The following is a 13,748-nucleotide window of genomic DNA, read 5'->3' on the forward strand; positions in this document are numbered from 1 at the left end:
CATCGAGAATGCACAAACATTTGAGCTATAGTTCGCAGCTAATCTTCTTCGCAATACATCTCAACTAGTTGCAGTCACTGCTTGAGTTTCGAACGATCAACTTCACTTTTCAGGCTCAAAATGATACCGTTTGTTGCATTGTTGGCTGTTTTAGCTGTTGGAGCATCTGGTGAACTATCAGGTTTGATGAGAGTTTATTCGCAGTTTTTTTTTCTGTATAACTCAAAGAGATCCTTGTAGAGTTCACCGCTTCCTCGACGGATTTCACGTTCCGGTTTCTTAAGGGTGCTTACACCCCAACCGAGAATGCCATCCTGTCTCCTGTGTCGATCCAATCTTCGCTGGCCATGTTCTACCCGTTGGCCGGTCCAGAGGTATCACCGGACATGCAGCGTCATCTGAACCTGCCGGCTGATAAGACGATCGCGACTGATAATTTGCGAAGGTTTTTCGCTTCAATCAGCAAACAACAGGCGCGGCCCGATGCGCTAAAGGTGCTGTCCAAGGTTTACCACGTAGACGCGGAGCTGAACCCCGAGGTTCTGCCCTTGTTCCAAGGTCAGTTCGGAGCCGAGGTGGAAACGGCCAACTTTCAGGACCAGGAAACGGTGGTGCGATCGGTGAACGAGTGGGTTGATCGGTCAACGGGTGGGCTGATTCCGAACTACATGGAACCTGGGGAACTCCGCGTGGACACCGATCTTATGCTGTTGAACGTGGTTGCGTTGAACGCTTCCTGGCAGGATCCGTTTGATCCGGAAGAGACGGAGGAGTCGGACTTTCAGTTTTTGAACGGTGCGCGGAAGGTTCAGATGATGCACGTGGCCGGAGAGTTTCAGTTCGGAGTTGTGAACGAGCACAACTGTTACGCCGTTGAGTTGAACTACGAGGAGGATACCGATCTGTCTATGGTGTTGATCCTTCCGAAGAAAAAGCACACTCTGCAAGATATCATTCAGGGGTTGAGTGTTGACTTGTACCGGGCACTTGACGAGAGTCTCCACAAGGTTCGAGTGGCGGTTGCTATTCCGAAGTTTACCATGCGCAAGAAGTTGGACGCTAAGGAACTGCTGATGAACATGGGATTGAAGTCGATTTTTGAAAATTTGGACTTTGACCTTTTGACCAAGGATAAGTCGAAGATCGGAGAAGTTCGTCAGACTGGGTTCATCCGAGTAGATGAGAGGGGAACCGAAGCGGCCGCAGCTACTGGTAAGTTTTATCACAGATAAACAGACGTAAATCATTGAACAAATTTTACAATAATCCATTTGGGTCCTAAAATGAAGCTTAGATTGCTGATTTTATTGTTTACAGCGATAAAGCTTATTTTTCTGAGTACAATGACCCTTTGCACGACCACAAATAGTTTAAAATGGATTTTTAAATCAATTGTGAAAAATTAACCTCGCGGTCCTTCTTGACAGAAAAGCTCCTACTTGACAGCTCGTTCCAAGTGAACCATAGTTGATCCATCGAAAAAATGTTGTCTTGTCCAAAAAATTTTTTGCATTAAAATGAAAATAAGTGATCAGAAATGGTTGTTAATCGTGTTTTTTACCGTTGTACATAAAAATTGACATAGGGCTTTAGGACCCAATTATCAAAATAAGAGAACATTTTGCAGCCATTTGCTCAATCTGTTGGCCAATACAGATATCATAAATGCAGTGTATTTTTGACCTCGGATAAACATTAATTCCTAGGTTAATTGGGTCCTAAAATGAAGCTTAGATTGCTGATTTTATTGTTTACAGCGATAAAGCTTATTTTTCTGAGTAAAATGACCTTTTGTACGACCACAAAGAGATTAAAATGGATTTTTAAATCAATTTTGAAAAATTAACCTCGCGGTCCTTCTTGACAGAAAAGCTCCTACTTGACAGCTCGTTCCAAGGGGAACATAGTTGATCCATCGAAAATATGTTGTCTTGTCATTATTATTTTTTGTATTAAAATGAAAAAAAGTGATCAGAAATGGTTTTTGATCGTGTTTTTTACCGTTGTACATAAAAGTTGACATAGGGGTTTAGTACCCAATTCCCATTTCTAGGTTGGTGGTCAAAAAAACTTCAAACAAAACAAAAACAGACCAGAAATGGCGCGCTAATTGATACGTCAATTCGTCGTCAATTTTACTGCAGCGCCATCCCATTTCTGGTGGATGATCCGAGAATTACATTTTAATTTAAATCAGCTGTTATATGTCTGATTCATGGAATTAAAAAGAGATTTACGAATATAAATTGGAGAAACCATCATAAGCCAAATTAATGTTTTATGGGATACTTATCGCAAGAGGTTATGGTACACGCCTACAACGTTGACAGTAATTACAAAAATGACCAAAATATTGGCATGGGATGCTAAAGTTCTTATCCAACCGATGTATATTCGGGATTCAGGATTAGTACACCCATATAATTCAGCCCTTAAGTGGACGTCAACTCAATTTTAACGATGAATTAATTTCGATACTCTTTCCAACAGATGTCCAAGCGGTGGGCCGTTCCAGCATTCCCACCTTTTACGCAAACCGTCCCTTCCTGTACCTGATCCGGAAGCGCTCGACCAAGGATATCATCTTCATCGGACACTATTCCGTGTACGAGGAGCAGCAGTAACTGACCGTTAAGCAGTAATGCAATAGTTCAGGTGTAGCAAAACAGTAACTAGTCCAACATATGGTTTTTCGGTTCAGCGTTGAAATAAACCTAACTTTTAGGGTCTCATCATTGTGTCTTAGTTATTCAGCAAACAATTTTCCCACGACAAGTGCTTTTTTTTCAACAGACCCTCCCCTCGTGATGAAAACACATTGATGGGGCAAGATGCGTGTGTGCATGAATGAGGAAGTCCCACGAAAAGTCGGTGGCGTTCCACTTGACGTCCCCCGCGCGCTCAGGTGGAGTCGACGAGGTGTAAATGCAAATTTGAGGAAAAATAATAAACTAGGGCAAAGACACCGGTCGATGACCACGCACAATGTGGTGCGGTTCGTCTTCTTCTTTTTATTTTCGCTAGCTAAAAGTTACACAAGAGTTTTGGTCCGGAACGAGCGATACCGGAAAAGAATGAAGGAGGGGGACACACACAGCTGAGGTCGTTCAGCATATGTTCGGTGACTGGCTGGACGGTCGGAGCATAATTAGGTGAAGTAATTATATATCGGTGGGAATGTTTGATAAACAGGTGTAAAAAGGTGAATGAGTTTTGAGCAGGTTGAGCGGGGGGCTAAACGGAAATAGTTTAGAAGAGGAGAATATTTAAAACAAATTGTGACATCCGTGAGAAATGTGACCAACGGCTGATGATCTAATGACTGGCAGCAAAAAACTTGCACTTGTTTGAACAGTCCTGACCTTCAACAGTTGAATGCAGAAGCAAACTATCGTAGGAGAGATTAGTTTAAAATAGCGGAAATTCTAATATGTTTGGCAGGTTAAGCACTCGATCTGAACTCCATGCGCAATTTGCTCAATTTCACAACTTTTTTTCACTTCTCATTGAGCACAACATTTCAGTTATAAAAAACGCTTTTTATGAACAGTAATTGAACGTCAAAGAGCTGATACGGCAACATTACAGGCACGATGGAATTAGATGCTGTTTCCATAGTTTGTAGGTAATGACAAAATTTACCCAATTTCTTAAATGACTTAACATCGCAGTCAAAAGAAGGAAATTTCAAACAGTCGGATTTAAATATTCTTCAAATACAGTTTTAAATTTTGGAAAAGTCTAAAAAAATTCTGAAAGATTTCAACTGAAGAAATACAGATAATTTTAATTCATTATTTATTTAATAAGACATGATTTCGACCAACTGCCCCTAAGCCTAGGTGCGGTCACCTAATCAAATGTTGTCCCACTGTTTAGCGGTGCTAATGGCATGAAATTGCAACGAGCTTCTGGTTGTTCAGTTGATGAATTTACAAGGATTTGACAACACAAGCTTCGCACATGCAATCTCATCATCAACCGCATCACATCATCATAAGTCAATAATACGGTTGAATCTTGCTAGTTCAGGTGTCAACCAACAACGCTTCCCCCTAGCAAGAAGCTACAAGAAGTGATGGCGCGTTAATTGAACAACCAACTAAACGGCCCAAAGGTCATCAGTTTGGGGTATATAATGATCACAAGTTGGACATCGTTGGTACATTTGAGGACCAACTTTGTCAGCGCGATAAAATGTCCCGATTTGTGCTGGTTTGTGTCCTGTCGGTGAGTGCGGTCCTTGCCGCTCCTCAACTCCGTCAACAAGGACAAAACACGGACCCCAACGGAATTGAACTGCTGAGGTACAACTTTACCAACAACAACGAAGCAGGCTATGCGTTCACGTAAGTTACTCTGAAGAGTCGTGAGACGATCAAAGTAACCGAAAATCTCCTCAACAGGTACGAACAGAGCAACAAGCAGATCTTCTCGGAGGTTGGTACGCCCAAGGACACGGCCAACGGAACCAAAATCCTGGCAGTTGAGGGAGCTTACACGTTTGTGGGACCCGACGGTCAAACCTACTGGGTCAACTACCGTGCCGACGAGAACGGGTTCCTGCCCAAAACGGGAACCGGTACCGTTGGTGGAATCCAGCCCGGTCAGGATGCCCCAGTGCGAACCTAGTCAATAAATTTAAGCCGTTCCAGATAAGAGAGTGTAAGAAATATGGTGTTACTACACACAAAAACACGCTGTCAAACAGTGAGCAAAGCGGTCACAATAAATTGACTAGCATTAGCGGTCGTAACTGTTTGTAATTCGTATAATTCTGGTTTTTCTCCTTTGCCCCAGTAGTGTGTCTAATGGCTCCAAAATACTTGACAAAACTGCGTTGTGACAATCGCAGCAAGCCCCGACGGCCACACCCTCGTCATTTGCCTACAGCAGTCTACTCCCCGTTCGGACTTAAGAATTTCCCAGTGGAACGCGCGCCCGTTCAACTCACTCGCCTACTTATTAATGGTTTCATTCATTCATAAACATTTGTTTATATCGCTCTCTGGCTTGCTGGCGCGCGCGCGTGGCCTACTGCCTCCGTCAATGGTTGCTCCGTATATACTTAAATAGGTCCATAAATTATAACACGATCGTGGTTCAAGGGGGTCCCCGATTAGTGTGCGGTAGGGGGCGTTCCACAAGGGTCAGATAAATTGTATCTCAATCTGCCTCGGAAATCCATCGGGCTCGGACTTGGGGCAGCTGGGCAGTTGTAGTAAGTCCTCTGTGAGTCAGATGAAGAATGGGGCATGAACAGTTGTAAACAATTTTGAGAAATGTCACCACACACATTTGCGTTGAGGTTAGGGCAGTACCCCAACGTGTGGCGGACAGACGACCGATTGTTGGGTTGGGTTGTGGGGGTTATTCTTGTCCCAACACCCGTGCGGTAGACGGTAATTAGTGGGATTTACTGTAAATCAACGGATTAACGCCCCGTTTTGACAGATGTGATACGAGAGAGTGCACTCCGGGCTTGATTTGAGTAAACAAAACTCAATGTTAATTAAAGCTAGACTGAATGGAATAAAAAACGGCTGACAAACCGCGTGTTCAAGAGAGTCGTAGAAACAACTTCGAGAGGGTCATTTAGGGAGATTGCTCGCTCATTTGAATTTATGAATGCCTGATGGCTTGCATTGGATTTGAATGTAGAATGTTTGCTCACATTTGTCACGGTGCTGCCGTTGAAGCAAGAGAAGTAAAAAAAATCCATCGCCGGATTCAAAGCAAGCGTTGACGGGGAAAACTGGCAGCCGGGCAACCTACTTCGATGGGCGGTGGGAAATGGGAAAAGAGGAAAAGTTCAAGTCAAGTTCGTTGGTTGCAGGAGGGTGAGGCGAACGCGGCATTTTTGACAAATGTTTGCAGCAGTTGTTGTTGTCTGTGATGCTGAGCAGTCTGTTGGAAGCTATTTAGCACCCGAATGGTCGGTAGACGCCGCGGTGTACCGTGTCGGATTATGTATTCATTACACTGGCCAACGACCCAATTCAGCAGGGAGTTTGTTGACATTTGATTTTGTTTGGAGGGATTCTGAACAGCTGGATATGATAATTTAATTTAAACTGATTGAAAACATCCTTTCTTACCTAATACGACTGTTTTTTTTTAATCTGCCAAGGAATCATTCAAAACCAAAAAGAAAAATATCCTTCGAGCCGGATTTGAACCAGCGACCTATGGATAACTGCAAGGCCTCTCCAGTTTTAGTGAGTGCGAGAGATACACTCCAAATTCTACAGTCCACCGCTCTACCAACTGAGCTATCGAAGGATGACTGAAAGTGCATTGTTGTTTGCTCAACAGATCGTCAGCTGTGTGCTATCTTGTGACATAGACCATTTTGGTCGAAAATGAGTTAATGATGACGTTTTGCTATACTTAACAAACACTACAAGATGCTTTAACCCGATTTTGGGAACTCACTTCCGTTTCCCGGATATCGCAATGCACACTTGTGACATAGACCAATTTACCATCAAAATGATCATGCACACTTGTGACACGTCATACATGTTGTTGGAAAATGAGGAAATTTTTTCTTGTTTTTCACAAATTTATGTTGATACACATTTTCTGAAGGCAATGCAATCTTTTGTTTTTGAAAATATACTGATTAAGTCGGTTAAACTATTGATTTAAGCCTATTTTAGTTTGTATGGGAATTCTGTGCACACTTGTGACACGTAGTACAATTTTACTTTCGAAACACACTTGTGACACGTGCTTTTCAGATTTTTGTTTACATTATTTACTGTATCTTTTAACTGGTGTAACCAAATTAGTTGAAACTTGGAGCGTTTGTTAAGCGATAGTATACAAACCGATTGCTTCAAAAAGTTTGGCTCTATCATTCATAATTTTGAAATTATTTACCAACAAACTTTAAAAATCGATTTTCTCGAAAAGTACTAAATGGTCGTTGTCACAAGATAGCACACAACTGACGAGATAACGCTTGGCTTGCTATGAGCCGTTGACCTGCTGTTTTGAAGTGTGGTAGTTGTGAACGGAGAAGTGATCTTAATAAAATTTCAAGTTGTAAATATTTTTTTATTTATTTCAATTATCGTAAATGTTCTACAAGAAAAAAAAAATTGCAAAAATCAAAAGATAAATCTAACAACAAATATTTTGCAAAAAAATAACAGACCAGCGTTGAGACTCCCGGAAATTTTTGGATTTGTAAGTTGCATTGATCTTATATCAATTAGAATACACGTTTAAATTAAATTAATGATATGTAATTTTGTTGAGAGATTGAAGATTTGTTTAATAATTTTTAAAAATGTAAAAAACGAGATAACGAAGAATTGTTTTATACATATTTAAACTGCACTCTTTGCATCGTCAACGCAAATTTCAATTACTCAAATTAAGGTTCGATATAAAACCATCTGCATGTTTTCTTCCTGCGCTCTAACCGCCAAAATGGAATTAATATTTCAACGCAAAGCCCCGCAAATTCAAACGTTCGGTTCGCATCTGCCCAAAAACACAAAAATTAGCAGCATTACTTCCCATCGTCCAATTGCTGGCATATGTGACGGAAGGAAACTCTTCCGAAAACTCGTCATCTGCCCTGACTGCTGCTGCATTCATGTCGGAAGCAAAAATTCTAACTGAGTTCGAGCATTATAGGGTGAAAGGTGTCCAATGGGAAAATAGTTGCGCGCCATTCGTCGGGTCTTCGGGTTTCGGTTTTGGGAGAGGGCCCTTTTATAGTTTTTGATTTTGCAGTCATTCACCGCGCTTGAAACGCCACTTATCCCTCCGGGAGCGTTATTGGGTGAGCAAATATGTTGTCGCTATATGTTGGCCCGATAATATGTTGTAATGCGGTGCTGCTCAATGCAGATGTTGAGTGTTTTATGCTCGGAGAGGGATAAAGTGTGGCGCTACCACGTCAAACACGACATTTGTTCAGCATTACACCTAGTTTTCCTCTAGTCAGCTGTTGCAGACCGGGTTCGAGTCCCGTTTTGTCGAGGTCGAGCTCTTGGCGCACGGAAGCGTGGACACATGGCGTTGCATCTGCGCCATGCGCGCGCCAGCCAACGGCTTCAACTTTGTGTGAATATTTTATTCAAATCAACTTTCGTGTGATTTGCCCCAGCAAGACCCGGGAGCAGTACTGGAAAACTGGGAATTGGGTTGGTCAGCCCAAGACCCACATACCTTTCTGCTGCACCGGTTATTCCGTGGAGGTCTGAAATTTATGACTGTTGTCGCACGATTGGCCGGTACTTTGCTCAGCAGCAGACACGCCATGTGACAACATCTGTCAGTCAGCTGAAGGATATCGGTACTCTGGGCGCGATAGGGTAATGGCGAGAAAAGTCGATCACATTTGCATTTTATCTATTCTAATTAGAGGGCTTGTCGGAACCGAGCGCAGAGTGCGGAGTGTGGCCACCGAACCCCGTTAGTTTCTGGTTGGCTCGGCAATCGCAGCTGTTTGTAGGTTGGGACAATCTGAGAGGAATAGCAATTTAAGTAATTTCTTTGACATTTGTTTTGGATTTTAAGGCGCTTTTACAAATTAAAAAAATTTAAGTTGTAGCAAATCAGACGATTAAATATTGAGCACAGTATTATTCCTACCAACTCTTTTCTTTGACTATTTTCTTTCTCGGGGCAAAAAATCATTTTTTTTTTAAATTCCGATTATATTATTCTATTACAAATTCTAATTAAAGTTATCGTCCCTCGACCCTGGTCAAAATCGAGAAAAGGGAAACTTAAATTTCAATCATAATTTTCTAAATTTGTATGCATTAAGTATCATAAAATGCTTTATACCTACATTATTACAGTTATGCCTCTGTCAAAAATTTGGAAATTATCTCTAAATTCATGAAATAAAACTTGTGTCCCAATTTCATGAAAAACTGGAAAAAATAAACGCTATTGAATGTTTCATTTTCAATATTTTCAAACAATTGTAACAGTTTTTTCTTGAAAAAATTTCTTTTTGAGCAACAGTTTTTTTACCCCTTGATTTTTTTTTTGATAAAAAATAGACGAAAAAGCTCCAATTAAAATAAGCACAAACTTTATTAAACATTAATTCAGCCAATACTATACTAAAAACTTTCTGTTTCAACTATATTTTCTAGTTATTTATACTTTATTTCATATTATTGAATTTATTTAATTGTTTAAGCATTACTTGTGTGAAGTTATTATCCTAAGCTGAGATGTGGACTACCTTTCAAAAGTAATTGATTTAAAGTTGAGAACAGAGTTTGCGGGTGCTTAAAGATTCGAATAAATCTACTGAAGGAAAAGGTTATTACCTTTGAAATAGCTTATATTAATTTAAATCATTTTTTTTAATTATTACTACAGAGCTAAATGTTTTCAATTTGTTAATTATTTTATTACTATTTTTTCAATCGTAACAAAAACAAATTAACACAAGTTTTTCTTTGTTAAATTTAACTAATTCCTACCGATCTGTTCAAAAAATTAAATTCTGGTTTTAATTATTTAACTCTCACTTTATGAACACTTCTTATGATTTTCGCGAATACACTCAACCCCCGGTGGTTGGTCACTTTTTCGTTTGAAACTTTTCTAGTTTGTACCCCGTTGGTTGGTCAAAGTCAAACTAAAAAGTGACGAACTGTCACTTTTTACACGGCGCTCACGCACACTATCAAAACAAACGTTTGATAGTGTGTGTGAACTCCGCTTAAAAGGGGTGTCAAACTAAAAAGTGACCCCGTTCGTTTGACAACAGTTGGTGTCAAACCATCGGGGTTTGAGTGTATTTCAAATATAGATGTTTTATATTTGGTTGGACATTTGTTTATATATGATCTGCATCAAAAAAGTTTTTCTGACAAGTTTTTTTTTATAATTTAATCGTAGGTCTGGCAAAAAAGAATATCAAAACATTTAAAAAAAAAATCTTTATAAGATATTTTCTGATCGAAGTAGTGACTTTTGCAAATTTGTAGGTACTGATTTGAGCTACTTAAAAACCGGTTTTAAAATAATATGTAATTTTTTTTGGAGTTTGTTGATCGTACAACTGGTTGCTGATTGCTGATTGCTGATATCTTTAAGATTAAAAAAGTGATAAAATAAAATAGAATGGAAAATAGGGTGTAATGTAAAACTTTGTAAAACCAATACTTCTTCAACAATGATATTTTTTTGTAGAAATTTGAATATTTGGAGATTGATTTTGTTATCAGTAAAATTTATGTCATTTAGGTTAATAGTTTTTTTTTCAGTATATTAAATAAATTTGATTTCAGTCAGCCTTTAGTTTTCACATTTTCGTCTTCAAAAGCATTTCTCATCATTACCTAAAAAATATTTGTTGCAAAATTCCGGCCGGAAAGGGTTAAGTAAAAAATTAAATACCTTTCATGCTTTATTATCAAAAACTAAACTAAACATATATTTTTTATCATTTCATTTTTATTTCTTCCTTACACCATTTGATGCATACTAAATAATACTTTTTTAAACTATTTTACTAAAAAAAAACTTGATTTATTCCCATAAAATATTTTCTTTAAACATTATATAAACCTGCAAAGCAAGTCTAACTGCGAATGAAGGCTTTTAGTAAAGCCATTTAAACTTAATTAAAAAGTTTTTAAAACAAACATAACTTTTCGAAATTTTCGTTAAATTATAAATTAAAATAGCTCCTCAATTCTTCATCGACTAATAACGAAGCAGCTACTTGAAAACCGTACGCCAAACACCAAAACTACTCCGACATGTGATTCTAATAATAATATCTCCCGGGGAACCGGAGAAAGACAGCCGGAACAGCTGACAGGAATCCCGTGAGAATGGAAACGGTCGCGATTTTCATTAACTTCCACTGCGCGTTACGAGGCCTCGGGAAAACCGTGCCGCATGCTTGCCGAGGGCTTGCGCTGGCAGCCGGCTGTTCCGACTCCTCTCTCTCCCCGACAGTCGACAACGAGGACAGCCAGCAAAACGTCAAGGTGTAACTTTTGCTTCCACTTTTGTTAGAGAGAAGGCAATCGAGCAAAAAAAAAGGGGATTTAATTCGTTCATCTGCTCTCTGCGTTCATGAAGTTGCAGTTGGCTGTGTGCAAAGGCGCAATGGAACGAACGGACGCAGCAGGCTGTGCGCGGCAGCAGTCTGTCAGTTTGGAATCCACATTGCAGGATAACACGGTATAGGGTAGGGGGACTTATGTTGAGTCTGAGTTAGTAATTGTAAAATTTACAGTATTATAACAAATCATAACATCTCAATAGGCTGATTGAAATATCACTATTTCCATAAAAGCTGCACATACCCTAGCATCTAAGCAGTTGGGCAGTTCGGCGAATCGGCGCGCGTTGCGTTGTTTAGAGGCGACCTAAGCAGGCGTTGTTGATCAAATTCGGTGCCGATGCTATCCGGGCCCGATCAGATGTCGACAAATTCGTTTTCAACGCGGCCTACTGGGCGCTTTATCAACGGTAATGCAACTGCCGCTGCTGCAGCTTGAGGTGGCCGGTGCATCCCGACGTCGAGGTCACCCGCCGTATCAGCTGGCATATCGTATCGAGGTAGGGTATGATATATAGAGCAATGCATCTGCTTTTGACCCGTTTTTCTTTCTTTCGAGGGGATCTTTTGGAAATGAGCAGGTTGCAGATGTGATTAGATATTTTAGGATTGACAATGTCATTTATACGAGATGTTTTGCTTTCTTTACATAGATTTTAAACAATTTTGAATATGAAATAATTCATAGTATGACAACACGTGTTGCCCTACCCTGCACATTTCCATAAACAGTTTTTCCCACTTATTGGAAGTGAGGCGTATCTTCTTGCCAATCCCGAGAAAACATGTTTAGATAACACTAATTTAAAACAGTACAAACATCTTTCAAAGTTTGTCTACCACGTGTGCAACAGTCACACTTGGCGGTTGTCGTTCATTCTAAGCGCGGTTGTTATGTGCATTTAGCATAACTCAACATCATGTGTGTACGATTGAGCGAGGATCGGGAGTTGTTTTGGCTCAAGTGGACCTTGTGGGTGCCATGTGGAAATGTTTAGTGCGATGGGAAAGGAAATGTGGGAATTTTTCGGTGGAAAATATGAGCTAAACCAGATTTTCTCAACTTGAGCTCGGGCGCAGGATCGGGATCCTTTCGGATTAGAGCGAACGAACAATGAGTTGATTCTTGGTTGGGGAAATTTATTCAACGGTATTACTGTTGCTGCTCGAAGTTTGAGTAGTGTCCGATGAACACGATCGTATCGGTGGAGATCTTCTTGATGATGAACACGAACGGTTGGTTCGCGTTGAACTGGGCGTTTTTCGCGCGGAACTTCGTGGTGGCCGCTGGATTGATTAAACGACTGTAAATTATTGGGAATGGATAAAAATAGTCTGGAAACCTTACATGAAACCACGGCAGCTTCGGTGCCTTCTTCGTTGACCTGCAGGAATGTACTTTGGCGTAGATCACTGAGTTCCGACTTGCGATTCTTGAAGATGCTAAAGTCACTCTCGGCAAAAAGCTGTTCGAAGCCCATTTTCTCGATGATCTTTTTGGCCGGCAGTTCCGATCGGATCTGGAACCTTGGCAGCGAAATGTCCACGGCCCGTGGCATCGCGGTTGTTTCGATGTCGTCCAGCAGGTCAGAGGAGAGGGATGCAACAAGAGAGTCAAAGTTGCCTTGGCCGCGTGGAACCAGGATCCACATGGACAGGTCACTTTCTTCGTTGTACGGGATCTGAACGGCGTGGTATTCGGGAGCGACCTTGTACAGAACTTCCACCGTTTCGTGCATCATGTCGACTGGACGGATTCCGTTCCGGAAGGCAAAACTTTGACGATCTGTTTTGGCCTCGGAGAACCTTTCGGCCCATGATGCCTTCAGAGATACCGCATTGAGCAGGATCAACTCCGTGTTGGTGTCCAGCTCGTCTTCTTTGAGGAAATTACGGATTTGACCGTTGGTGGCGCGGTTGGCCCACGTGTTGACCGAGGTCACGACGGAACGCTTGTCGGCAAACTCGACACTTTCCGGGGCAGTTTTGAACACCTTGCTCAGCGTTGAGGAGAATTCATCCGACAAAGGATCTTGATTTTTCAGCACTTTGAAGGCAACCTGCAGCTGCTGGTTAGTACTGACCTCTTCCAGGAACCCAGCGGCATTCTCGCTGGCCACTGACTTCTCCAGCGGTAGATAGAACGCCCTCTGGAGGGTTTGCTCTACCGCCGATCCGGCCACCTGGTAGAACGCGGCCAACGCTAGCCGAATCGACAGCGGTGACACAACCTCATTCCGGGACGCATTGAACGCCGCCTTGAAGTACTCAACGGAAAAGTCCGCATCGCCGAAGCTAAAGTCCGGCCCGTCGGCACCGGCTACGACGGCGATCGTGACGAAAACGAACGGTACAACCGCCTTAATTAGCATCGCGCGCAACTTTCTTCGTCACGTTTTCCAGAACGATCTTGACTTGGCCGCGGAACGAGAGAGTTCGATCAACAACACGCCTAACCAGGTCGAACCCCGGCCGATGACTGGCGAGAGATGGCCCCCGCCCGGCTTCGGGATGGTCCAGCGGGCCGTGGCCAGTTAGCACCTTGGCGTCGTCGTAGTTTCGAGCCAATTTGAGACCAGACCAGGTGAATGAATTCTTTCGCGCTTGTTCTTCCTTCCACTGGAGGCCGCGCTAATCTGCTTGAAGGTAGGGTGGATCTTTGACTCACTTTTAAAAATATTGTAAG

The 13,748-nt window shown here is 41.5% G+C and overlaps 3 protein-coding genes and 1 non-coding gene across 4 annotated transcripts; 2 read left to right on the forward strand and 2 right to left on the reverse strand.

The window, feature by feature from the left end:
• Nucleotides 1-22: 22 nt before the first annotated feature.
• LOC128093297 (leukocyte elastase inhibitor-like) lies at nt 23-2,732 on the forward strand. Its single transcript, XM_052709605.1, has 3 exons — nt 23-181; nt 241-1,212; nt 2,491-2,732. The coding sequence occupies exons 1-3, from the start codon at nt 121-123 to the stop codon at nt 2,622-2,624; spliced, it is 1,167 nt and encodes a 388-aa protein (XP_052565565.1). The 5' UTR covers nt 23-120; the 3' UTR covers nt 2,625-2,732.
• A 1,113-nt stretch (nt 2,733-3,845) lies between these two features.
• LOC120421739 (cuticle protein CP14.6-like) lies at nt 3,846-4,761 on the forward strand. Its single transcript, XM_039585000.2, has 2 exons — nt 3,846-4,349; nt 4,407-4,761. Exons 1-2 carry the CDS (start codon nt 4,198-4,200, stop codon nt 4,630-4,632), a joined length of 378 nt encoding a protein of 125 aa, XP_039440934.1. The 5' UTR covers nt 3,846-4,197; the 3' UTR covers nt 4,633-4,761.
• Nucleotides 4,762-6,158: 1,397 nt separating this feature from the next.
• On the reverse strand, nt 6,159-6,282 carry Trnay-gua (transfer RNA tyrosine (anticodon GUA)). The gene is made up of 2 exons: nt 6,246-6,282; nt 6,159-6,194 (listed from the first exon to the last, which is right to left on the reverse strand). It is a non-coding gene; the product is annotated as a tRNA-Tyr (tRNA).
• A 5,912-nt stretch (nt 6,283-12,194) lies between these two features.
• On the reverse strand, nt 12,195-13,724 carry LOC128093461 (serpin B10-like). The gene is made up of 2 exons (XM_052710305.1): nt 12,411-13,724; nt 12,195-12,349 (listed from the first exon to the last, which is right to left on the reverse strand). Exons 1-2 carry the CDS (start codon nt 13,432-13,434, stop codon nt 12,216-12,218), a joined length of 1,158 nt encoding a protein of 385 aa, XP_052566265.1. The 5' UTR covers nt 13,435-13,724; the 3' UTR covers nt 12,195-12,215.
• Nucleotides 13,725-13,748: the final 24 nt, after the last annotated feature.

Source organism: Culex pipiens, chromosome 3 (assembly GCF_016801865.2).
Source record: "Culex pipiens pallens isolate TS chromosome 3, TS_CPP_V2, whole genome shotgun sequence".
NCBI lineage: Eukaryota > Metazoa > Arthropoda > Insecta > Diptera > Culicidae > Culex > Culex pipiens.

Excerpts from the sequence above, each read along its gene's own strand:
- LOC120421739 (XM_039585000.2), top strand. The coding sequence starts at position 4,198 with ATGTCCCGATTTGTGCTGGTTTGTGTCCTGTCGGTGAGTGCGGTCCTT. Across the intron at positions 4,350-4,406 it reads GAAGCAGGCTATGCGTTCAC|GTACGAACAGAGCAACAAGC; the intron begins GTAAGTTACTCT and ends TCTCCTCAACAG.
- LOC128093461 (XM_052710305.1), bottom strand. The coding sequence starts at position 13,434 with ATGCTAATTAAGGCGGTTGTACCGTTCGTTTTCGTCACGATCGCCGTC. Across the intron at positions 12,350-12,410 it reads CGAAGCTGCCGTGGTTTCAT|CGGCCACCACGAAGTTCCGC; the intron begins GTAAGGTTTCCA and ends TAATCAATCCAG.
- LOC128093297 (XM_052709605.1), top strand. The coding sequence starts at position 121 with ATGATACCGTTTGTTGCATTGTTGGCTGTTTTAGCTGTTGGAGCATCT. Across the intron at positions 182-240 it reads AGCATCTGGTGAACTATCAG|AGTTCACCGCTTCCTCGACG; the intron begins GTTTGATGAGAG and ends AGATCCTTGTAG. Across the intron at positions 1,213-2,490 it reads CGAAGCGGCCGCAGCTACTG|ATGTCCAAGCGGTGGGCCGT; the intron begins GTAAGTTTTATC and ends TCTTTCCAACAG.